Source organism: Perca flavescens, chromosome 16 (assembly GCF_004354835.1).
Source record: "Perca flavescens isolate YP-PL-M2 chromosome 16, PFLA_1.0, whole genome shotgun sequence".
Lineage (NCBI taxonomy): Eukaryota > Metazoa > Chordata > Actinopteri > Perciformes > Percidae > Perca > Perca flavescens.
The window spans coordinates 5515772-5541785 of record NC_041346.1 but is presented as its reverse complement, the minus strand read 5'-3'; the positions used below and the strand labels follow the sequence as shown (position 1 = coordinate 5541785).

At 40.6% G+C, this 26014-nt stretch overlaps 2 protein-coding genes across 6 annotated transcripts in view; one reads left to right on the top strand and one right to left on the bottom strand.

Moving 5' to 3' along the window:
* wdr7 (WD repeat domain 7) overlaps window positions 1-16433 on the bottom strand; it is a 163261-nt gene extending 146828 nt beyond the window's left edge. The window contains exons 1-9 of one of the 4 annotated variants that reach the window (XM_028601996.1): window positions 16332-16433; window positions 13062-13233; window positions 12626-12732; window positions 11291-11369; window positions 8490-8664; window positions 4261-4337; window positions 3855-3974; window positions 3068-3213; window positions 1134-1236 (exon numbers count right to left, since the gene is read on the bottom strand). In XM_028601996.1, coding sequence (XP_028457797.1) covers window positions 1134-1236; window positions 3068-3213; window positions 3855-3974; window positions 4261-4337; window positions 8490-8664; window positions 11291-11369; window positions 12626-12732; window positions 13062-13220 — 966 coding nt within the window. In that variant the 5' untranslated portion in view covers window positions 13221-13233; window positions 16332-16433. Of the gene's footprint in view, window positions 1-1133; window positions 1237-3067; window positions 3214-3854; window positions 3975-4260; window positions 4338-5837; window positions 5908-8489; window positions 8665-11290; window positions 11370-12625; window positions 12733-13061; window positions 13234-14596; window positions 14756-16331 lie in introns of those variants that run through there. The other 3 variants (XM_028601997.1, XM_028601998.1, XM_028601999.1) reach the window with 3 other exon arrangements.
* taf1c (TATA-box binding protein associated factor, RNA polymerase I subunit C) overlaps window positions 15964-26014 on the top strand; it is an 18883-nt gene continuing 8832 nt past the window's right edge. The window contains exons 1-13 of one of the 2 annotated variants that reach the window (XM_028602000.1): window positions 15964-16439; window positions 17411-17522; window positions 18029-18078; window positions 19214-19309; window positions 20116-20183; window positions 20267-20517; window positions 20708-20839; window positions 21958-22075; window positions 22223-22294; window positions 22442-22577; window positions 23958-24086; window positions 25633-25801; window positions 25934-26014. The exon at window positions 25934-26014 is cut by the window's right edge and continues 57 nt beyond it. In XM_028602000.1, coding sequence (XP_028457801.1) covers window positions 16323-16439; window positions 17411-17522; window positions 18029-18078; window positions 19214-19309; window positions 20116-20183; window positions 20267-20517; window positions 20708-20839; window positions 21958-22075; window positions 22223-22294; window positions 22442-22577; window positions 23958-24086; window positions 25633-25801; window positions 25934-26014 — 1531 coding nt within the window. In that variant the 5' untranslated portion in view covers window positions 15964-16322. Of the gene's footprint in view, window positions 16440-17410; window positions 17523-18028; window positions 18079-19200; window positions 19310-20115; window positions 20184-20266; window positions 20518-20707; window positions 20840-21957; window positions 22076-22222; window positions 22295-22441; window positions 22578-23957; window positions 24087-25632; window positions 25802-25933 lie in introns of those variants that run through there. The other variant, XM_028602001.1, reaches the window with a different exon arrangement.

The following is a 26014-nucleotide window of genomic DNA, read 5'->3' as shown; positions in this document are numbered from 1 at the left end:
CAAATAATGGCAGAGTCTAAATTAATTAACTATTAGAGTTAAGAGTTAACTATGACATTAATGCAATTAAATATTTTAATCGTTTGACAGCACTAATATATATTCACTTATTTCATTGAGAGCTGTACTCCAACTGTGAATGTTTAACACTCTACAGTCTCTTTAATATACACGTTCTCTCTCTCTATCCATCTATCCATACTTAAGGCTGATCTTTGATGACTCATTTTGCCAAACTGGCCATTGTACTCAGCTCTGCTGAACATCTCCAATCTCCAATCAGTCATGTTAGCCTGTGAAGTTCCTCTGAGAGGATTCTCTATCATTCACACCTTTAAGAAATCACTTGGTCTAATGTGCCGGACGTAGACCCTGATGATCCTTAATGAAATCAAGCACTAATTAATACAAACAAAACACAGTTAGACTGCAAACACAACACCATGGGACAACTACACACAGCTACAGAGTACACATTGTACAAGGTTAATGCTTACTGCAGTGCAGCTATTTACAGGATCATTTTAGCTAGCATCATGCTATTTAGATTATTTAAGCTACGTTTGAACAACAGGGCCCTGTTCAGTACGTTAGTTTAGTTTAGTTTTTGTATGTACGTAACATAAATTCAAAAGTGCAAGTTGCACACAAAAGGTTTCAGCAGTGTGACAGTTTTTTGTTTACTAAACCATGCTAGTCAAGTTATCACAGCTCCATAATCGCTAAGATCATCAATATGAAAAACACAAAAGACAACCCAGATCTGGAACCCCCTCCATATAAATGAGTTCCCCTGTCAAGTATCATTTTATCTTTGACAAGTACCTCACACAGCTAAATCATTAGCAGCGGCATCTGTCTGTTACTGGAGGGCACATTGGGTTTAAACAGACTAAGGTCAATTCCAAAGTAAGTAGGGAAAACCTCAAAATATCCTTAATAAGAAATATCTAAAATAGCTAAAACTATACGACATCATAATATCTTTTTCTGGTGCGCAAGCAGGAGTTTACAATACAACAAGTTCAAAGTCTGTGCACGTTCCAAGTCTGTGCAACAATCCATTTTAAATATTATTTAATATACAAAAATTACAAACGCTCAGTTGACAGAGTGAAGGACTAAGGACCGACCTGTTTGTCTGAGCGGTCGGCAATGCTGTAGACCAGCGGAGGGATCGAGCCTTCTTTGGTTTTCCCAACATCGCTGCGGAAGTGTTCACTGGCAGGCAGACAGCTGAGAAATACAAACACACACTATGGGTCTAAGTTTACAGCATTTGTGTAGCACACACACAGTCAGAAAAACCTACGGACGCATTTTAACATCTCTGCTTGTGCAGCTCCCATGACTTTAGCTGATCATGACTCCGAGTCGGTCCTCTTCTTCTGTGGTGTTCACACCATGAGATGACACTGAGAAGTGATGTAAAGTCCTTTTTCTACTGCATAGTATGGCTCAATAATCAAAAGTTGTGGGTATTTTTTTTTGTGATTCCAAGCAAGCTGAGCTTATAGTAGAAGGTAGAAAACACTGCAGGCAAATGACTGGTCAGAGAGAATTGTTAGTGGGTTACCGTCAACGGCGACCGCAATTTTTGTATTAACTCAATCCAGAAGTGCAGACATTCCTCTATTTGGTTGCTAATGAAAGGATTTGGCGAGTGTCGCTTTCAAGATGACAGCAGTTTCACGCGCCATCGCTATGGCAATCAGCTGAGAATCCCACCTCCACTGTGTGGGTACTATCCGCAGTGGAAAACAAAAAGAGAAAAAGTACTGGTACCGAAAAAGGGAGTCGAGCATAGCTGAGCTGTACCCTACAGTGGAAACATAGCATTAGGGCCAGAGGAGCAGCAGGTTTAAACGTTCAGTACACTGGCCGTTCCCAACCATTGACATATATATAATGGACCAATAGACCCCGTTGCTCTGGACGGAGACCAGTGAAGGCTATTAGAAGCACTTTTCCGGTGATCACTAGCTTTACTGCGCAGCCTCCAACAGACAGAGGCAACGTAAATGTGACGTGAACAACCTGTCTGAAAGTTTTAAGTCTTCTGGTAGCTGTGCCAAGAGAAATCTCAATCATTCCCAATCTTGCAGAGACGGAGAATGTAGGTATATGTAAGGAGATAACATGGGCACAGGCTAATTATTGCTAACTAACATGCTAGTTAACATTAGTAATCAAACCTAAACAGATAACGTAAGACGAAACTGCCTGCGAGCTTCTCCTGTACTATACGGTAATTCCTCTACTATGCGACAGTAAGTCACTTGGTTATGACAAAATCGTTAGCCTATTTTTACAAAAACGTCTGCTACGGAGCCATAACGTCAGATAAAAGGTAATGGAGCCTTTTATACATTGTTGTGTTTCTTAAGAAATAAAAAATGGACAAATAAAGTCTTTAAACGCCTCAGATGTAAAGTTATTCACTGTCAAAGTGACGTCAAAATGAATGCTAGTCAGTGGAATGCTAACGGTAGGTGATCTCTTTGTAGCATCAAAATGGCGCCACAGGAGGTTCAAGTTCTGAAGCGAAGCTTACCCCCTTGTTCCCAAGCTGGCGCACGCAAATGTGAAGTCATGGGATCGCTGTAACCGTTTATACTTGCGCGTGGGGGTTGCGACACTAGTTGCAGTCTTCTCCTGAACAGAGGTGGCGCTAATGGGGAAAGGCTACCGACTTTGCTATTTTCGGACTAGAAGAAGAAGAAAGAGGTAAAAATGGCAGAACTGGCAGCAGCGTTGCCGTCAAAGCTTCAATTTGATGTGATGACCTACTTCGTCGGATCAAGCCTTTCACCATAAAAGAACTCCTCTTAACCCAGTAAGTTTAGAAGAGAGACTTGCAGTCACTCTGAGAGTCCTGGCATCCGGTTGCCGGTGAACTCGTTCAGTCCACCCATTTCCGCTTTGTCACGTGGCGCTGAAAAAAAATAGAGTGGTGCGCACTCTGCTCGCGCACTCAAAATCCTGCCGCGCCAGCTAGATCTACTTCATTTTGACGTCACGTTAGCGCACACAAGCATGGATGCAGCTACTGTGAAACAGCCATTACCTGGCAGGCAGCTTGTAGATGTAACTGCAGCCGTCTTCGGTCCAGATGATGACTTTGTCTGCGGCAATGAACTCTCCTCCGGTCCAGGCCTGGTCGCTGTCACTGGACACTGAGCAGAGCAACGAGTAGTCGCCTGCATCAAACACCTGACACACACGAGAAAAAGATCCAAACATTTTTATTCATGTAGTACAGCTCAGGCCGGGTCAGACTGGGGCCAAAATTCCATGTCCACTGCTCACACAGTGCTTAAAGTGCTCATTTTCAGGTTCATAATTGTATTTAGAGGTTATATCAGAATAGGTTTACATGGTTTAATTTTCAAAAAGCACTACATTTTTGTTGTAGTGCACATTGCTGCAGCTCCTCTTTTCACCCTGTGTGTTGAGCTCTCTGTTTTAGCTACAGAGGAGGCATCACACTACTGTTCCATCTTTGTTGGGAGTCGCACATGCGCAGTTAGGTAAGGACAACTAGCCAGTCAAGGTGTGCCACGCTAGCAGCTAGGTGAGCATTATAACATTTGTTACAAAGTGACGCACGTTTGTCTCTGAAGTAAAGGCTGGACTACAATAGAGCTGTTTGGAGCAGTTTGTGAACAGTGCTTTCTGTTGGAGATGGTAAGTCTTTTTGGGGGGACTTTGGGCTTTTTCACTTTGTAAACCTATAACATGCACAAAAAAAAGATATAAGACACAATAAAGGGAAAAAGCCAAAAAGCATAATATGAGCACTTTAAGTAGTCGGAGCGTAGTATTACTCAGTTGTAAATAATGCAGGTTCTTACCCTCCAGTACTTGGAGCAGACAACCAGCAGGCTGCTCTGAGTAAAGGTACAGAAGGAAATACTCTGACAGCCCTGACAGTAGATGGGTTTGGACTCTTCTTCAAACACAGGGTCCAGGTCCTGAACACACATACACACACACACCACCAACAAATTAGAGCCTGATCCAATACACCAATCAATATTTGAGGTTGAAAAACATTTCAGGGAATGATTTGTTTCTAGATATATATCGGAATTGTATTGGGGGGGAAATATACTTAAGGTGTATTCGTCCATTATTATAATATTCCAATGTTCCATAACAGTCCTAGCAATACTATGAAGGCCAGTGTTCACTTTTCGACTCGGGTTTACACATCTATCCGGCAGTATACACAGCTGATGTATTTGTATGGCGGTGTACCTGCATCCTGCTGACCTCAGCTGTGATGATCCAGACCTTCAAAATCCCAGTCACTGACACTGCCACCACTGTGTCCTCTACATTGAGACAGAGAAACAGAGTACCACCAAATCAAAGTTAGTGCCTCATGGGTAATAATACAAAACTTTGCCTGGTAGCATATTTACATGGTTACATTAAACATGTTAGTTATGTGACCATTTAGCATAGAAACATGCAAACATTCGCTTAAACATAAGCATTGGTTACATCTCTATTCATAGCGCCATTATTTTGGATCATGCTGGTTTCATTAAGCTTTCACCTTATTTATAAAAGAGAATCTAAATTAAAACAATGGTGCTTTAATAACTCACTGCTAAAGGATGATACGTTTATCACTATATTTTATTTATTCACTGAATACGACCCCCTATTCATTTATGAATTATTATTTGAGAGGCTCTTAAGCTAACTTGCAGGGGTTGGATCATCAGCTTCTCATCTCATAAGAACAGAGATAACTTACAAGGGAAAGATAAAAGGTTTCTCATTATTAGAATTAAAATCCTAAAAGGGCAGAACCCTATTGAGTTTGTGCTGGTTTTTAATTATTATTTGTTGTCAGCTGCAGCAGCTCAAATTCCCCTGAGCTGGAATGAGCTAAAACATGAAACTTGGTCCAATAACTGGAAATTATGTTTCATAACCATGCTGCAACCTAGTGATGTTACCCGTGAACCCCCTGCTTCGAGGCATGTATCGAAAACATGAACCAATTTGGAATGAAGCTTTGTATCGGAGCTTGATTCGTTTTGGGATAATCACGTGACCAGTGACGTCCGAAGCTTCGTTTCACACACACCCACGTGACTGCTTCGAAGTTGAAGTCAAAAGCTGCGCGAGCAGCGCGACACAGGGCTGGGGTTGTTGCAGTAGGAGAGTCAGGAGAGTTATAGTGAATAGAGAGATTATTATAGCCAGTAAGAAAGTGTATAGCCAGTAGAAAGTTCATAGAGAGTAGCCTTGTTTATAGTGAGTAGAGAGTTTATAAAAGAGAGTTTAGAGCGCCTTCTGCACTGCCTATCTCAACTATTTGGCTGAGGAGACAATGTTGCTCTAGGCCTAATCACAGAAATGAGTGTGCAATGTGTAGGGCTGTGACGGTATAGTTTTTTTTCTTACCGCGGTGAAGAAGCAACGTATCACCGCGGTATGGCGGTCAACCGCAACCCCCTTAAGAGAGTAGCGTAAGTTAGAGCAAGAATAGCAGGGTGCCTTAAGTGTGTGATGTCAGTGCTCGTGTGGTCGCGCAAGGAGAGCGAGCGGTAACGGAGAGTAGTGTACGAGTGCAGCTGTGAGGAAAAGTGAGAGGAAAAAGAGATAACAAAGATGATGTAAAGTGAGTTAAACGTGGACAATAAAACGACAAGCTTCTCAAGACACGGTGGCTTTATCTGTTGTCAATACTGCCAGTAGAGTGAATAGCGTTAGCCCCGAAAAAGCATCGGCTTAAACCCTACAACATATGTTGCAGTCATAGACGGTATAAAAAGATTGCAGTGTTTCCATTTCAGCTCAATGTCAAGAGTCTTTACTGTGTCTTGCTGTCGTTTAAGGCCGCGTTGCCTTTTCTCCTCTCCGTTGATCTATTCCACAGACAGTTCAAAAAGCTCTATTGTCGATAAAGTTAAAAATAAAGTAATTGTTAGCCGACAATGGCGAGTGCAGACACTTCGCAGCACAGCGGTCTAGCAGCTGAGCAGACACAGAGCAGAGAGGGCAACTCGGCACTCCGCTAACTTGTTGCTCTCACTACCAACATGAACTGCTCTGTTTAGGCTACAAAACGTGCATGCAGGCTGACATTTAACCGTGCGCTTTTGTCAGGATTAATCTATAAACAGAAGGAAACTCCGCTAGCTGCTAGGCTAAAGTGCAATGGTAAACACTGCAGCGGTAATGTCCACCTCTGCTGAGAACAGAGAAACGTCTTTGCCTTCCCAACTGTGTATTATATTAAACGTTACCTGTTGTAGTAGTATTAGTAGTAGTAGTAGTAGTAATAATAATAAAATAAAAATCAATAATAAGTTTTTTTTTCTCTCTATAACCTCTTCAAATAGGAGAGAATACAACAAAGTACACCGAGAGATACATAAACACACTGTGACGCGCGATTGTATTGCAATGATTTATTCCTCCACACGTATCACATGACATGTGTTCTCCTGTAACCTTCGGCAGCAAAAAGTAAAAAATAAAAATACAAAAATGGTGGCGGTAGTGGCACGTCACAGCAGGTATTGCGGTGATGCGGTTATCGTCACAGCACTAGCAATGTGCAATGTGTTCTTCATTCATTTCCCTCCCAAATTGATGTATTTGTTTTCAAACACAAGACAGTTCACAACCAAAATCCTAACTTTATAATTTTATACTTTTTTTTTGGCGGAGAAGGCAATTACATTTTTATTTATGCAAGGTCCCACATAGACTTAGTTATTTATGTCATTATTTATTTATCAATGAATTCATACTCAAAATGTATTCATCTTCAACTCTAAAGTAGAGTTTAGATTCTCTGCCCAAGCCCGAGCCCGCCAGACTTTCGGGTCGGGCCGTTATTTTCCGCCACTATCCTTAATCAAGCTTTTGTGTTTTTTACTATAGCCTAATTGGGTGGGGAGAAAGCTATGTTATAATCAGAAATAGGAGAATTACCTTTGAACAAGTTTGGAGGAAAGTCGGAGGTATGGAACCATTTTAAACAAGTCGTGGGCAGTGACAATACATAAGCCGGCTTTGTTGAGGGCATTAAACGCGGCACGCTGTCGCCTATAACAGCAAATAAAACGGGGACTTGGATGATGAACAGACACATAAAGTAGGCTCGCCGTGGCAGAAAAGATGATAGTCAGCCTTCAACGTCCTCATTTGTTACTTATCCAAGCGTGAGGGCGAGGCAAGCCCTCAGAGAAATACGTTGAGTTTTTTTTTTACGTTTCTTCATTCAGATCCATTTGCGATCCGTTCCATTCTGAATAAACAAACAGCGCAGTTTACATGCTTCGTCCTTGTTGCATTATTCATTAAGATCATTTTAAACAGATTTCTGCAGTTCAAACAACTCTGAATTGTATGAGAACGTCAGTTATAACGGCCCACGTATTAAAAAAAGTGTCGGGTTGAAATCGGGCTCATAATTCCAGTTAATGTGTCGGGCCGGGCTTGGACACAACGCGCACGGGCTCGTGTAGGGTCGGGCTTACTCTAAAGACATTCATGGCTAATAACTGTGAAACAGTTTGTGACACAATGCTATCCCTAACTTCACCACCAGATGTCCTCATAGAGTTCTGAAGCTTCGAGTAGTGAACCTTTTTTTTTCGATACAATTGGCTTGAAAGCTTCACTGCTTCAGAAAGCTTTAGTTCGCCATCACTACTGCAACCTCCAATAAGGAAGTGCAAGAACCTGCTGTTCATCGAGTGGACACTTGAGGCTGGCTCCAAAAGGGAGTCAAACAACAGATCCCCCGTGTTAAAATGCCCAACTTTACAGCAGAATTAAGCATGTTTACAGCCCGGTACAAAAAACAGTGTTTGTCTCTATAGCCACGTTCCCCCTTCATGACAACTTTGGGGAAGAAGAAGAAGTATAACATACCTGTTTTAATTATATTCAGGCTTAAAGTTCTGCATAATTAAGAACATACCGCTTTGAGTGATTTAGAACATAGAATGTAGGCTTCATTCAGCACCCCTCAGCTCCATCCGCATTCCACTCCTGCCCATTTTTTGATTATTTAACATCAGGCACTGCCATGATGTAACGGCTGTAGCAACATCAAATTTGGTATACAGCATTGTGGGATTGTGATATATATTTCTACTATAAATGCGCAAGGTTGGTCAAAAAACAGGGCTGTCATCAATCAAAACACTTTGCAAAGGGGGGACTTAGCCAAAACTCAAATTTTACATATGTGTAGCTCACTAGACATAGAAATCTAGTAAATTATCTCTGTGAATTGATTTGAAATTACAAGAAGACCAGCTGAAAAACAGCAGATAAGTAGGGCTGTAATAAAGTGGGGGCAGAATGTGAAAAGTCAGACATGTGCTCCGAACTGGATTCAAATCACTTACCGGCACATGCAATATTAAAATCAACCGAACTCGCATGGAGAAACCAATCCCATCAGTTTAATCTCCAAAGTATTTTCCAGCCCCACCAATGTCTCTCACCTTGTGTTCGGTGGGATCGGATGATGCTCATGGAGCTGATCCAGTCAGGAGAGATCTTGGACACCAGGGAGTACAGGACCTCAAGGCTGGTGGCATCCACCACAAGGATTTCTGGGTAGTGGCCATTGCATAGCAGACGTGCCTCCCTCTCAGTGCCGATGGTGAACTGATAGAACTGGAGAACCACAGAGGAGGAGGTGGAGAAACAGGGAGAGTTGACAGTGCAGGAGACACCAAAAGGTGAGGAGGGATGGGAACAGGAGGAAGAGAGTCAAAAAACTAAAAATGTTAGCCTTCCAGCCTCTCAAAAGGGTAAAAAGACTTTGTGAAACACGCTAATGTGAAACATTTCAAAGAGGTGTTGATTTTCATTGACAGTAGCTTCATAGTGATTAAAAAACAGCAAAATAGAAGCAATTGGAACCAACTAGTGAATGAAAAGAATATTTGGGTTAAAAAGAGAAACAGAGCAGCCGAGTGGTGAATAAGACATGACTTTGTTGTACTGGTGGAATTAGTGCTATGGAAATGTAAATGATGATGAATTTACCATGTGAGATAAAGTATTAGAGTAATTGCACACCATTGGCGACCTACACTGCCCGTGCTGCTAAGCCTGTGCATTAAAAGGGTTGAAACGGGTGGCAGCTACAACAGCAACAACAACAACTGTGCATTGAGGAAGTTAATCAGCTGAGTGATGGGCGTCAGCGGAGGTAAAAGTCTGTCGAGCCAATACATTTTGAAAGGGAAATGGCCAATTGGAAAACACCACGTCACCACCACTCACGTCATTACACTCTCTCAAACTGATGGGGGAACTTCCTCACTCAGTGACTCAACGACAGAATTCCGAGTTCTTATTCTAAACTAAATCCTTAATTTGGTTGTATAATTGTAAATTATGGTGCTGTTAGATTGGTGCTAGGGTGCCCGTTAATACAGGTGCGTGCCACAGTCAGGAGAGAAAATGGGTTTTTTTTTAACTGCAGTGAAAACTTGGTTTTTCAAAGCTATAGTGCGTAGTTTAGGTCTCCCCCATGAGGAATTCTAAGTAATGACAACAATTCTGTCGGTGCATCCACATGACACAAGCCTTCTGTGAACGCGCTTCACCCCCACCCCTCCTCCACACAGTTCCTAGTAGCCAAGGAGGACACGGAGGAATAAAAAATAAAAACATGATGAACTCTTCAGAAGTGGTAATTATCTTTACTTGAGTTTCTGCATAAGAAAGTCGCCGGAAGATACCAATTTCTAAACACAGCCATGTTGAAAAATACAGACAGAGTTATGTGGAGCTGATAGTCTCGTTTATTATATAAAAAAACATGTTTTTAGAATTTGGAAATGTTTGCAGTAGGGGTGACCCCAAATAGTCGAAGATTCGATGCATCGATATGCGGAGCCTGATTCGACCACCAATGTCACAGTCGGATCTTTGCGGGTGTTATTATGAAACGAGGATCATACCATTTTGGCAATATGGGGGTGCTCAATGTCTACAAACTACTGGTTTTGTACGGTTATATTAAGTTATATACAGCATTTAATTATGATAATGCTGTAAAAAAAAACGTGAAAAGAAAGAAAGAAAAGTTCAATAAATATTTTTACTTGTGTGTGTGTGTGTGTGTGTGTGTGTGTGTGTAAATCCAACCACCCCTGTTTCACTTTCCCTGATCCGCGACAGACGAGGAGCATCAGACGAGGAGATTAACGTTACTTAACAATGTCTGGAAAAAGAAAATCTAAAGTGTGGATGCACTTTCAAATGGTAAAAGATGATCCAAAAAAAGTAAAATGCAAGTTGTGCCAACAGCTCATGTCCTACCACTCGTCAACAACAAACATGGCTTTCCACTTAAAACGGGTAAGTTTATTACCAATAAAGACGTTTTACTCTTTCATATATAATGGCGCTTTTAATTTACGAATAGCAATATCATATGTTGGGACTTAAAATAGGTTAGTCTTTTTTCTAGATCCACCCACAGTATCAGACTGACGACAGCAGTTCATCTAGTAGTAGTAGTAGTAGTAGTAGTAGTAGTACCGGAGCTGCACCAAAACTAACTCAAAGAAAGCTAGATTTGAGACCGCCATTGCCAGAGAAAAGGAAAAGAGAAATCCCGGACAAAATTGCAGTTTATTTTGCTTCACAATGAGGCCAGTAAATGTTGTGGACGGTGAAGGTTATAAAGAATTAATGCGCACACTTGAGCCAGGATACACAGTTCCCAAAAGAGAGACTGTTATGCATGCAGCGGATGCGAAATACGCGTCAATACGCGCCTGCGGTTTACATGTTACCCTCCTGCTGACTAGTGTCGTGCCCCTCCCAACCCACTCACACACACACACAACCACACAACCACAGAAAGATTCGTCAATTCTGATTCGAATGTGTAAATCCTTAGTCGGGGACACCCCTAGTTTGCAGCTATGTTTATTTTTAATACATGGAGTTTTGGACTTTACAATACTCTGGAATAATTGGGAATGTTTGGATCACACAAGTAAGAAACAGCCCTACGCAGCCACCACTGGAATCTAATTCTACAAAAAGCATAATACAATACAAATAATATTAGTGTAGTCTAATATTTATCTGCAACTGTGCAGAAATACCAAACAGAATGAATAGACATGCAATAAAAATAAAAAAGCTGCACTGCCACCGAATGTTGATTTAGAAATTGAATATCACCATTATGAATCAAACTTCAAACTATTCAGTACAGCCCTATTGAAAACAAGCTTTTATTTGAAAATGTAGGGTGTGCGAGTATGTGTCTTACCTGTATGCCAGTGTGAGCACATGCCAGCTTGGTGAACTCAATACAGCGTCCATCGTTCACATCCCATAAACACATCTCTCTGGAAACATGACCAAACTTAAGTTAGACATAAATGAGTAGGAATTAAACTTTTATCCTGGAGTTTATATCTAGAAATTGTGTATCATATCTTCTATTTGATTGAGATTAAAGTGTTGTGTATATGGTAGTCTCGCATTGCCAGACCTTCCTCAACAGCGCTGCTGAGGAGGGTCTGGCTAGTCTACACAGCATTCTGTGATGGGAGAAAAACGTACTCTGGTTTATTGGCATTTCTTTAAACCAATCACAATCGTCAGGGGCGGTGCTAAGCTCCGCACAGAGCCATGGTGCCTCTGCAAAATAGCCTAGGAACTTATTTTGGTGGAATGTGCATTTTCAAATGTTGTTTTAGTCATGCAACAGAAAACTCAGATTGAACAGATAGTCTGGCTTTCTGTCTGGATTTTACTGCAGAGATCTGAGGATACCATAGTCCTCATAAATCGACCATAGTTTCAAATTACAACACAAAGATAGCGGAAGGATACGGACATCGGCCGAAAAGACATGCATCCGGCAGCACCGGAGCAATCCCCGAAGTGGAACGTTGTGGATATAGACTATGTATATGGTAACCGATAATGACATTTAGCAAAGATATGCTTTAAATATAATATTCTTTTAAAAGTTGATAGTTTATTCCTTTTAACATTGATAACAATTACAATGGTATGTATAGAGCACATTTAAACAAGAACAAATGTGCTTTACAGAGACTCTTCATTCAAAACTCCTTAATTAAATCAATTTGAGTTTTTTAAAAAAATGAAAATCAGTACAAATTCTCTGATTCCAGCTTCTAAAATGTGAATATATTCTAGTTTATTCACTCCTCTATGACAGTTTTATTGACCAAACCACTAATGGATTAATCCTGAAAATAAGGAAAGATTAAATCGACAATGAACATTATCGTTAGTTGCAGCGCTTTAGCAGATAATGCCTCAAGTGTCTTAGTCATTTTTGTCAAGTCAAATGACCAAACATGAAAAACCCAAGCAGTTAACGGTTCCTCATATGAGAAAACAGTATGCCCAAAGTACTGAAATATTTGATTATTATGTCTGTATTCAAATCATAAGTCAGTATTCTGAGGATAACATGTTAATTGCGTTGTTTTTCTGAAGCCTCTGTTCAGAAACTAGCCTTTTTTTTGCAACGTGAATTAAATTACAAGTTATTCTGTTGTATCAGCAAGAAATCACCATCTATATCAAACTACTAATAGAGTGCGCATGACAAAAATGTACTCACCCGCTCTCTGATGCACTGACGATGTACTGTTTGTCACTACACGCACTGGCTTTAGACAGACAGGTAATGGAGGCTGTATGGCCAAACAACATGGCCCTGGGACAAATCTGAGCAAAATGAAAAGAAGAACAGAGGGTTTTAATAAAACAATGAGAATCAGAGTAAATAAGTGGTTTACACAACCACTATCGTCATCACCATCATAATTGCCACCACCTTTACCCTCATCAGCAGACCCAAAATGGAATCTGCACACTTTTTACAGATTTCAGCAGTGATCCAGAATGAAAATAATTTTTTTCTTCTTGGGGTGGAGATGTGTTAACGTTCTGAGTTTTAATTCATTTTTTATTTGTTTAAAATCGGTGGGAAATTCTGCAGGAAATTCAGCAGAATTCTGCATCTGCAGATTCCACGTGGCCCTGTTCCTCAGTACCTCCAGCTCAGGTGTCATGTCCCAGAGACAGATTTGTCCGTCATGGCAGCCGGTGATGATGGTGCTGAAGTCGTCCATCACCAGCAGACTGCTGATACAGTGGGTGGGAGCCATGCGGCCCCAGAGCACTATGGGCAGAACCAAGTTGTTCCCCGACATTATGCTGTTGTGTCTGGAAGGAGAGGTAAAATTTAAAAGAGAAACATAGAGGGAGAATGTCTTTGACTGATCCAGTCATTTTAATACTGGGAAAATCTCAAAGTCCTGCAAATTCAATACTGCCTTAACACAGACCTGCTCATTAATTTTCAATATGACCAACTGCAGTGGGCATGGAAATGTTCTCACAGTATGTATTATGTGTCACCTAACCCTATTGTAGAGGCTAATGTTACTAAACATTTGGGTTTGGACTGCACCACCCTAGAAGGAGTATCAGTAATGTTTTTTATGTATAAATCAGGGAGGCCTCTCAGATCCTGTAACAGTTTTTAGTTTTTTTCAAATTGTAGGCCGATTTTAAATGTTGTGATCCGAGCCATTGGAGATCAGTAAGTTCAACCTGCCTTTGGGAGCTGCTGATCCAGTTCTACACTGCAATCATTCTAGTTTGTTCTCTGCACATCCATCACTGCCTGGTTTGGATTAGCCACCAAACAGAACATGAACACAGTATGCATCTGTTTTTTTCCCCTTTTTGTATGTAGCCTGTATAATAGTTCTTTGTAATGTTTTACATATCTTTATTCAGCTTAGCTGTCTTTTTTTAGCTGTATGTATATCTCTATTACAATTGGAAAAGTGTGTACCATTGAGAGCAACGAAAACCGGAGTCACACCCCTAGTATGTGTACACATACTTGGCCAATAAAGCGGTCATGACATGCTAAATATGCTAAATACATAGCATGCTGTTGTTGCTGTAGCATGCTAATATGCTCACGTTTAGCATGTTGACATATTATTATGTGTACAGACAATATAGTTAGATGCTGACATAACATTACGTTCACACAATCATTAGGACTTGTCAAATCATTTAACGTTATATCTCCAGGCAGACACGAATACAATGTCGAGTCACGAGTCACTGTCCTGTCACGAAGACAAGGAAATAAACAGCAGTGACATTTTGACAGTAATGGACAACAAACCGTATACACTTTTACATCAAAACATCAACAGTTTGTGTTTTTGCACTACATTTGAATAAGGTTAATTAACCTTGACGTTTCATACAGGTTTGCAGGAGGTCTGCAGGCTGTGCAGCAGCCAGCCTCGTTTGGGGAGTAAAGGGTTATACATTTACATCACAGTGAGATGCTAAACAGTCCCTAATACCTGGTAGAAGGTCAGCAACAGAGAATTATGCCGATATTTTAACCTAAAGCTACGCGAGAGGACACATTTGTGCAGTGAGCTATGTGGTGCTTACGCTATGCTAACGCTAAACCATAACTGCAGTGTCGCGACATTCGGGTTAGCCACGCGAATAACTGAATCAAAACACAATGTTGAAAACTGTATATACGTACCAATAAAAGTCCTACTGGAACATTTCCTTTCAATTGAAGGCTTATCGACGAACGTTTCCCTCCGTTGCAAATAAAAACAGTAAATTATCCTCCTTTTCGTCTTGTTTTTAGCTGCTCGTCTCACCGAGAAGCCGACCTGTTTCGGTCAGCTGATCACTTGACAACTGAGAGTCACATCCGTTCTCGTGTTTTCAAAGTAAAAACCTGGGGCACGTGCACCGTTTTGCTGCAGTCTCCAGGTTGGACGCAAGAAGATCCAAAATGAAAACAGATATCCACAATTGGAGTTATTCTATTTCAAATATCTAGAATGTTATAGGATAGGAATAATTATTTGTGGATATTTGAAATTAGAAGCCCAAAAGTGATGTCATTACTCCTATATAAGAAGGTTGTGGATATCTGAAATAACAATTGTGGATAGGAATAATGTAATTGTATCTGGAATGGGGTTTTTGAATTTTTTGAATCTGAATTACATATTGGCAATGTATATCCTGGGAGCTTCTTCCCCACAGTCCTTATGCTTTCTTGCCTCGCAGAGTTCCTTGGATTGTGGTGGCACCTGGATTGTTTTTGTAGCTGCTGTGGTCCTGCTCGATGCCCTGCTACGCCCTGCACTGCTACTTCTATTATTTCTAGTCATAGTTCTATTATCTTTATTGTTACTATAATTGCCACTGCACATTATTCCAACTGCTATAATTATTATGAAATCATACTTCTGTATCTGTGTCGCTGTTTCCCAAACGGCAGCGGCAGAGAGCCTGCATAATGTTCTGTCTGAGGTTTCTGCATGTTTAAAGGAAGATTTTCTTTGCCACTGTTGCACTAAATGCTTGCTCTTGGGGGGAATTGTTGGGTCTCTATACATTTAAAGTGTGGTCTAAACCTACTGTCTTGTGTCCTGATAACTTCTGTTATGATTTGACAGAATAAATAAAAATTGAATTGAAAATGCGCTGGTTGTGACTAGATGGAGTGTGCCGTTTTGTTTCACGCTGGTTGAGGTTACGGAACCACCGTTTTATTTACTATATGAGTTAGCAACGCATTAGCTCAGAGGGCTAACTTGGCTTGTTTACACGTTCTCTTAATACATCCATGGTTTACTCCAAACACCTACTCCTTTTTACTAAAACAACCTCCGCATTTACCTTTCAAAATAAAACCCAAAATGATTACGTTTTTAAAGTTGAGTTTATTAACACACTTATTATTGTGTTTGGTTGTTGTTATCTTACATGGTTTGTCATCTTATACATATTATTAGTTGTATTGTTTTGTCATGTATATCTTTGCCACTTTTCAGTAATAATAAAAGGTGGTAAAAAGAAATCAGACCAACCGGAAGTCTTATTGTTGTTGTTGCCAGCTGCTCATACCCCGAGCTTGACTGTCGTTTTCTGGTCGCGAGTTTGCACGTGTTCGGTGGTACACTGAGGGTTTTGGACAATTCTACCGCAGTTCTGTGCCTCACTGGACTGTTCTGTTTCCTTTGACATGTACAACTTGTTGTTTGAGATTCTGAACGCGTGTCCTGATGATTAGAAGAAGAGAAACGTGATTATTCGTGACATCTGTCCGGGGAGCTAGCGTTAGCTAAGCCGCAGAACAACATGTCCAGACGTGTTCCCGTACAAACTGAGAGAGTAAAGAAACGACGACACAAACATTATTAGAAAACTGGACAGTTATTTTAATTTAGATTAGTTTGACAATTCAAATGGATTACCAGTTCCCACAGCAGCTTTTTCCTTCGTTTTACAACTGCGCACCGCCGGACTCGGTCCTGAAACACTGCGCTGGAAACTGGGGCTGCTACGACCGAGTCAGACCTCAGGTGGGACCTTAGCTGTCAGCTCAATGCTACTGACTAATATTAATAAAGCAGTAAATATTTTTGCAAACCATATCTATGAATATACTCGAGCCATGTTTGATTATGACAATATTTACACGTAAATTTATAAAGGTCTCAAAATTGAGGTTCTGTGCTGTAAAATAATTAAAACCCAAACTTAATCTGAAATTATTTTTTGAATTATTTATTTTTATCCAGATAAGAGCTAACTTATAGCCTCGTATTTTATTGGATAAACAGATAATGTTACTTAATTACAAATAAATATTAACCGCAAAACGTATTTGTATTCAGCTATCACCACTATCGGCGGAAATTTATCAAGATGTAATACTAGTTTTGCAACAAGTAAGGAAATATATGATTAAATCATTACACATGTAAAGTATATTAGAGGATATAAAACTATGATTAAAACTGTGTCATTGGTCACGTCACCATTTTAAACTTCTGGAAGCCCATTTCAGCCAGGAAAAGAAAACAAATGAATGTAAAGTTATGCATACAAATACTTGTGAAAAATCAATATTATGAGATATTGAGTCAAAACTTGGACTTACCCTTTTATATTATACCTAACTTTAAGTGCGTGTGTGTGTGGAAATGGGCTCCACTCTGCCGTCATACACACAAAAACTAGACCCATCAGTCTAGATTATTTATTTATTTATTTATTCATTCAAATACAGTGTAAAGACAAGTCAGGCGTGTCTTCCTGATTCTGATAAAAGTCAAGGCTCCGGAATATTGCTGATTATTAACAAATTTAGATTTTGTTAAACACCGACATTATGCACTTTACATATGTTCTGCTGTGGGGATGTTTCTCTGTTTTGAATGCAGCCTAATCCTTTGGGTATTTGGACTGTTAGTAGAACTGGATTGAAAGCTTGAAAATGTCATCTGTACGGTCACACTTTATTCTTTTTTTGTTTGGTATGTGGTTTCAGGGCACCTCCGGTCCTCTCTCCAGCTGGACATTCACATCCAGGCATCAGGTCAGAGGGGAGACGTGGCGTCACACTGAGCCAATACCAATTCCCCTCCTGTCTCCTAAAAAGTGTAAGTAACTGACAGCCGGTTTTGTCTCACTGTAGGTCATTCAGGTCTCAAACAACAGTCCCTGTTCCGCCTCCAGATCAGATCAGGAGCACTGAGGCAGGTCTGAGACTCTATATTTAATACCTGATCTGTGTAGTGTGTGTTATTTTAAGTTAAGGTGAAGAACTGGAGGACTGCCAACATATTTCAGGGTTAAGAAATAAATGACAAATGAAACCGTGAGATAACACAACATTTAGCTCTGCAGTTGTTTCTGTAATTATAAAATCTAGCAGAACAGTGAAAATTCAGCCCGTCTAATTTTCATATAAACATCTTAAAACCTGTTCGACATTTATCTTACTGCTACATCTTTCCATCTGTCTTCTATCATTGTTTGTAACTTAAATAACTATTTTTTTATTCGTTATATTTGTTTTATACACAAACATGTATCTGTGTATATGTAGAGGTAGAGAGAGAGATATGTTTATGTGTGTGTAAGTATTTGTAAACCTTTCTTTCAGCTTTCCTTTGGCCTTCTACGCCCCCAGATCCACTGGACTTCACAAAACATGTGAGTGTGACAGTTCAACACATAACAGAGCCTTGTCTCAGGTAGATGATTCCAGAGATGTGAACTATGTATCTTTTTCACACAGGATCAACACAGGCTAAAGAGTATGATAGGAAAGATGCAAACATAGGCCTGACTTTACAGAAGAAGTGGTTTATGTAACGCAACATCAAACTATATTGATTTTAACAGTATTGTCTCATCCCATCTTGTTTGAAAATGTATCCATACACCTTAAAAAGTCAGTATACCGCCTAGCCATAAGTATAGGTAGGCCCGTCATAGTTTTGTAATGAACAGAAAATATTTTTTACACCGGCTGTAGGTCGACTTGGAAAGGCTCGGGGTGAGGGTGATGACAAAAAGAAAAAGAAGTTAAGAGGTGCTAGATTATTTTCACTATATGTGTATTATTAACATGATGTCAATATATAATTTTTAAATGTCACTGTTATCGTCAATACCAGTTAAACCTGACACCCCTATACAAAGAATACTTTGCTTTTACTTTTGAGTGTAAATAAAAGCTAATATCCTCATTTTCGTCCGGATGTCCCTCACCTTCTGCTTTCTTTGTGTTGGCATTCTAAACTCCGGTCGATTCGGGAAACATCCTCCGAGAGAGAACCGACAATCAAATTATATTTATCTTTTTTTTATTATTATTATTATTAATCTCATCACACACTCGACAGCCATTTTAATTCCAGAGCTCACCTCCCTGCGTGCGTATGTTCAACCAAAACAAGTTCCTTATGAAGGCTATTTTGCAGAGGCTCGTACCTGCGTCCGGTGCATAGATATGCCAATAAACAAGAGCTTGTTTTTCTCAGATCCCAGAATGTTGTGTGGACCAGCCAGACCTTCCTCCGCAGCGCTGTGGAGGTAGGTCTGGCAATGTGAGACTTAGGTTTATCTTAATGTGGCAAATGTGTAAATATGCAATGTTACATTTAATGCACAATATGGCTCATAACTTAATAAATGGAATGAATAGTAATCCAAACAAACCAGATCAGATTTATAATTAACAGAATTGGTATAAACCCGACCGTGCTTAGCAGCCTCAGATCTTATTGTCTTTTGCCTTTTTGTTCTGTGTTTTGAGGTTTTGTTTAATAGGTTTTGTATTTAGATGGAGAACTTCTTCATGGACCACTACCTGGATGCCTTCGGGTGCATGAGTGAAATTCTGAGCGAAAATTTCAACTTTAAACAAGGACAGAGAGAGGTGAGATTCACAAGAATAGGCTTTCTCTTGACAATTCATTTATTGGTTTGAAAACTGGTTAGACAAAAAATATACAATTTACAGACTTCAGTTTGGGCTCTGGAAGCTTTGTGATTGTATAGAATGAAATAGGGCTGTCCTCGACTAAAGAAATTATTAGTCGACTAACACTTATAGGATTTTGTCGACTAATCGATTTGTTGATTTAATTGACAGAGCTGTGCGCTTTGAGAGGTGGTTAAGACTAGAAAAGCACAATATAAATGTAGTTAATTAACAATCTGTAAAACTGAGTTTCTCCAAAAGCACCACTTTAAATCTTGTGTTTACCATAAATGTGCTCAGAAGTTTCTTGGAAATAAATAATTAAGCATGATTAAGCATAAAAAAATGACTAATCGACTAAAGAAATCTTAGTCAACTAAGACCAAAACGACAGATTAGTCGACTAATCGACTAAGAGGTGGCAGCCCTAGAATGAAATATGAAAAGACAAATAGTATTAAGATGCTTGCCAGCCCTTTGATCTCCAGTTGTTCCATTTTTATCTGTTACTGGGCTTTTTCTGAATATATAAAGCATTGATTCAGACTTTAACCAATTTCCCCTAATCAGTCACCCACAGGTTTATTGATCATTAATCATTTAAATCTAAATTAAACAAAACACAAGTTAAATATTTCCATCATGGGTCTCACTACAAAGTGCTAGTGGCTTCTCCACCTGTCGTTATTTAACAAGCGGTGACTAATCAGTTATTGATAACATCTATTATTTAAAACCTATGTGTTTTTTTTTTTATGCAGAGATATCGCAGGGATTCAGTCCACATGTGGAAGGTGAAAAACTTCCTTGACATGCTGAAGTATAAAATGTGAGTGGACCGGACTGATCAGTGAATACCTCTGGTTGTCTGATGGGTGTTTTATTTTTCGCCATGTTGTATCGTTTGGCCAGATGCGCGCAGTCCTATTCCTCCAGATCGCTGGACACGTACAGCGCCCTGCTGTCGGACGTGGTGCCTTCCATCCCTCCTGAGCTGCTGGGTTCTCTGCTGTACGAGGAGCTGACGGAGCAGAGAGACCGCATGCTGTTCTCTGAAGGAGCCACCGGGGGCGCTCTGGCTTTTGTCCCCTATTCACAGAGCGGCAGCGACTCTCAGCGTGGCTGTCTCCTCTACCCTGGAAACCAGGGACTGGACTGCCTCAGTATCCTGCAGATATGATCAAATACTGACATTTTAAAACAATTATTTAAAACCCAGTAGGTTAAAAAAACAACAACATACATTTCATTTTTTTATATAAAATGGTAATGGCTGAGGTAGATTTGAAGCAGAGTGTTGTTTTTCCTGCTTTGTGTTTCTGCTGCCTTTTGGTTCTTAACACAGTCCCTCAGACTTCCACAGAGTGGAGCTGCAGCACCACAAAGGAAGTTCTTCCTGTGTGGAGGTCAGCAGCAGTGACCCGTTCAGCTTCCAGCTGAAAGGCCCTGTCAGACAGATCAGCTCCGCCTCCCTGTTAAATGACTGTAAGAACAAGAAAGTATTTCTAAAAGTCTTCAGCGGGGTTTTTTTTCTGGGGTTTTAAAGCGCTTAAGTGCAAATGGCATCATACACTGATTTGCATATTGGTGACATCACACAATTATTTTCATAAAGGTTAGTGGTTGTCGGATGCAGTGAGGGATACCTTTTGGTATCGCCTCAGCTCGCTTGGAACCTCGACTGAGGTGGTACTAAAAAAAGTACCTGTTGGCAGGTACCACGGACCTTTTTTCATAATGGAAAACCAAAAAAGGCGAGTAGAGTCGAGGCAAGTCGAGCAGGTACCGTTTAATGGAAAAACGCCATTAGTGAGCCTGCGCTGAAGTTGCCGCTAGCTCCGTGGCTAACCCCCTTCACTTTAACCAGCAACTAGCAAGCTAGTCTATATCGACTACGTTTCATTTCCAGGATTTTTCAGGTGCTGCCGGAAATTACGCCAGATGTCCCTAATATTTGACCGAATGTCCCTCACCTTCCGTTTTCTTTGTGTTGGCATTCTTAACTCTATTCTAAGCACTGTGGTTAACTGCTCCTGAGATGTCTGCAGGGTAAATCCAGACAGCTAGCTAGACTATCTGTCCAGTCCAGTTTTCTGTTGCACGATTAAAACATCTTTTGAACATGTATAAACAATGTATTTTGTAGATGCACCGTGGCTCCGTCCGGCGCCCGAGACGATTTTAATTGGTTTAAAGAAATGCCAATAAACTAGAGCACTTTTTTTTTTTCTTCCAGTATGTTGTGTGGACTAGCCAGACCCTCCTCCGCAGCGCTGTGGAGGAAGGTCTGGCCATTGGAGACTACTAGCAAGCAAGACATGGGATCTTTACTTGGGTTTTGAGGAGATTTAGTTTTTATTCACCGGCTAATAAACTGTACACGCACTCTTTTGCTATGTTCACAGCTGTAACTTTACTGCTAACTTCAAACACATCAACACACACCTCTCTTTCTCTTTTTCTCTCTCTCTCTCTTCACTGCACATTTGCTAAATTGTGTGCTGCGGCTACGCCATATAATATATAAATCAGGCGTCTGATGGAAAGGAAACTTTTGTAACCAATAAAGCGTGCAGACATTTTAACGTGTTTGTTGTTTGCAGGTTGTGTTGCGGTGCGGTCGGATCACCTGTGTGGAGTTTGGAGGTTCAGCGAAAGAAATGAACCTCGTCTGCTGCAAGTTGTCAACACCAGAGAGGTCGCAACCTGCATCAACGTCAGGTGAGTGATCATCAGGGAGGAGCAACGCTGCTGCAGGATGGTAGTTCAATTCCCCCTGCATCCTTGATGGCCAGTGACAGGAAGTGTCTGAGTTCTGAAAATGTCCCAACTAGGTAAAGTAACATCTTGTCTGCTGTGTGTTGTCAGTCCTCATGTTTTAGGTGAAGTTCTAGTGGCAAGTGAAAGTGGAGCAGCAAACCTGTGGACTGTTGGCAAAGGGTGAGAAAGTGTTTTCTTTTATTTATTTATTTATTTTTTTATAGACAGGAAAGTGTTTACTCATTTTTCTTACAAATACAGGTCTTATCTGTTTCAAGTCCAATCATAACTCAAACTTAAAATTAAAGTGACACTCTGTCCTCTCAGGATGCAGAAGATTCGGGAAGAAGACAGCAACCTGTACTTCAACGCTAAGTCGTCATGGCGATGGTGCGAGTTCTCCGCCCACCCAAGGGTGATGTTGTACGCAGACAGGACAGGGGTGGAGCTCACAGACATTAGGGTGAGACAAGAGATTGGGTGGTTGTCTCAATGTTTTTTCCTTTTCTTCCTTTTTCCAACACTGAGTTAAGTTATTGCTGTTAGTCTTTTCCCAAAGAACACAGTGTAGATTAACAACATGGGAGTCATCTCTTTCACAACAATGACCAGGTTCGGACCAGGGTTATCCAACCTGAGTACCACCCTTCTTTTGTCAATTTAAACCAAGCCAGTCAACGCAGGTTAATACAATTCAGATACCCGGGTCACAACCCAGGAGCAATTCCCTTACATGCTGGAAATAGGTAGTGGGTTTACACGTCATATTTAGTGAAAAGCTAGCGTGTTTGCACACTCCATTCCATGTATACCACCAGAACTAGTATTTTGTACTTGAATTCCTCATTGTGCAGTATATGAGTACATCACAATTTTTCGGACTATAAGTCGCTCCGGAGTATAAGTCGCATCAGTCAAAAAATGCGTCATGAAGAGAAAAAAAACATATATAAGTCGCACCGGACTATAAGTCGCATTTATTTAGATTATAAATACAAGACTTATTCAACTACACAATAGCACACCGAACAATACGCTGAATACGGTAGGTGTCCGGTATGTTAACGTAACACATTAACAGTTATTGAACTATACAATAGCACACAGAACAACTAGCTACCAGTGCGTGGAGCATGGAGGTATTAAAAGGCGTGGAGACCTAACTTGCACCGTGAACGAGCCCCTCCCGACTCCTTCCTCCAGCTCTGGCCGTCTTGCTTTCAGCCCACGATTAGCCGATTAGCTTTCTTTGTTTTCTTCATTGCAGTAAGAGTCACCTTTTCGCCAGTCTCCCTCATAAGTTTCTCCCTCATTTCAAACTCTCTTTCTGCTGCTCGATTACCGTTTTCGGGGCTGCATATTTTACTACCTGCAGTTTGTTATCTCTTTTCTTTCTCAGTTGTCTTTAGGAGGAGCGTTCTGGTTGTCACAAGCCTAGAGCGCCCTCTCGCGGCTGTAGACGGTAATGTTTTCAGTATAAAATAACATGTAAAAACATGTTAAATTATATATATTTTGATATATAAGTCGCACCTGACTATAAGTCGCAGGACCAGCCAAAGTAGGAAAAAAAGTGCGACTTATAGTCCGGAAAATACGGTATTACATTTTGCACCTTTAATCTGCTTTTTAAGCACAGAGTGGAATGCAATCTTTTTGTACAATTGAACTCTGGATGTAACATTCAGACAGCAGCATCCAAATGTATTTATGTAAGAGTAATGTCGGCGTTGCAAGGGTTAACAAGAGTCTGACACTCGGGGCCAATCAGCTAGCCAGGCCACCAGGAATTGTCCAGGCCTGGACTTATTCTTTGCCTCCCCTTCCTCTTCTGTCCCTCTAGGTGAATCCTGTCTCGAATCACACTCTGTTTCGCATCAGCAACACCCCAGAGTGTCGCAGCGGGGAGAGACTTATTCTGTCCAGATATCTTGGAGATGTCCATCCCTTCCAGCACCTCATCACGACTCAGGTACATCAATATTAGCACAAATGTACACACAATGATTACATAACATTATTTTAAATTGTAGTAAATATACTTAAAGGTCCCATGACATGGTGCTCTTTGGATGCTTTTATATAGACCTTAGTGGTCCCCTAATAATGTATCTGAAGTCTCTTTCCCGAAATTCAGCTTTGGTGCAGAACTACAGCCACTAGAGCCAGTCCCACAATGAGCTTTCCTTAGGATGTGCCATTTCTGTGTCTGAAGCTATTGAGGAGGAGAGTGGGAGGGGCAAGGTGGAGGGTGGGGGTGTGGCCTTGACCAACTGCCACTTTTCTCGTTTGAAAGCCATGATGTCTCTCTCTCATGGGTTGGCCAAATTCTCTGGGCGGGCAAACTAGAGAAAAGGGAGGTAACCTTGCTTGTTATGACCTCATAACAAGCAGATTCCAAAACGGCTCATCTGAGCTTTCCTTTTCTCAAAGGCAGAGCAGGATCCCAGGGCTCGGTTTACCACTATCCCCGTTTCTAGCCAATGGGGGACCATAGACAGGCTGGGGGAACTCATATTAATGTTAAAAAACCTCATAAAGTGACATTTTCATGCCATGGGACTTTTAAGTTCCCAGAGATACCAAATATGTCAGGCTGACTTTAAGGAAAATTCTTCTCTCAAATTCTTGTTACTAAATGTCAGGGTTCTCATGTGTTTGAAGTTCAACTCTGTAGGAGGAAAACAAGATTTCAAGACGTTAAAGAAAACGACTATCCTAAGTGTGGTATCCATTGAACCTAAAAATTTGATATGGAGAAAATCAGATATCATGATATTCTAGACAAAATACCACGATGTTGATATTGCGACATATTGTAGGGTTGGCAATTGGAGCTTTAACAATAAATTAGATTTTTGATAAATAATCATCAGTTATGGCGATATAATGACTAAGTGGGTAAAGGCAAACTATAGAAAGGCTAGTAACAGTCTGATGAGTAGAGACTATGACATGGCTTTACCGTAATGCAGCCTTTAAAACCAGAAAAAAATAACACTTCTGCCATATATTACAAAATCCAAAATCTAAGACAATATCTAGTCTTATATCACGAGACTGCAATATCTTGCCAAGAAAAATAATTTGTGGTCCCCAGAGGATGAATGATCCTCTGACATTTCCTCCAATACCACCAGCAGGTCAAAGTTTTCACTTATGCAGGGACATATTTTCTCATCAGCAAATATTAGCATTAGTGTAAATTAAACCGGGTGATCCTGATGCCTGATTTGATGCAATCAGATGATCCCTTTACAAGAGACGACTCGCCACCCTGTTATTTTATTAAAATACAAAAACACTGATCTCACAAGCTAACATTCCACACAAGCACCTGTCCAGCTCATACATCCTGCTGGATCATATAACTAAAAACTAAACTGTAAAAATGATCAAATGTAATTTCCCCCTCCTCAATAAAGAATTTCTTATTATAGCAGTCTGATCTGTTTTTCCAGATTCAGAAAGTGTTTTTTATAAATTGCTCTCTCTGACTACACCTCTCTCTCTGTCAGTTCTCAGCCTACATCATGGATGAGCGTTTCCCCTGCATGCCCATGCTCAAGTGGGATCACATGATGCAGTCCCCACCCATGTTTTGTCATGCTGTTTGTGGGGCTAAGACCACTAAGGTCTTGCTGGGGTCCCACAGCTCTCAGGAAATCACAATGCTGCAGTACTCAGGTCAGTGGACAGTCAACTGACTTTTCTACAACTTTGTGTAAAATTTATGTTTCAGTATTGGTCCCTTTTTTTAATTTCAAGAGTGTCAAGGTTCTGTACTAAACATCTGTATAAAACTTTGTCTGTGTTCAGGAGGCAGAGCGGAGGCCTGTTCCACTCACGGTCCTCCTCGGGCCCTGCTCAGACCCAGAGACAGTCTGAAACACCTTCCTG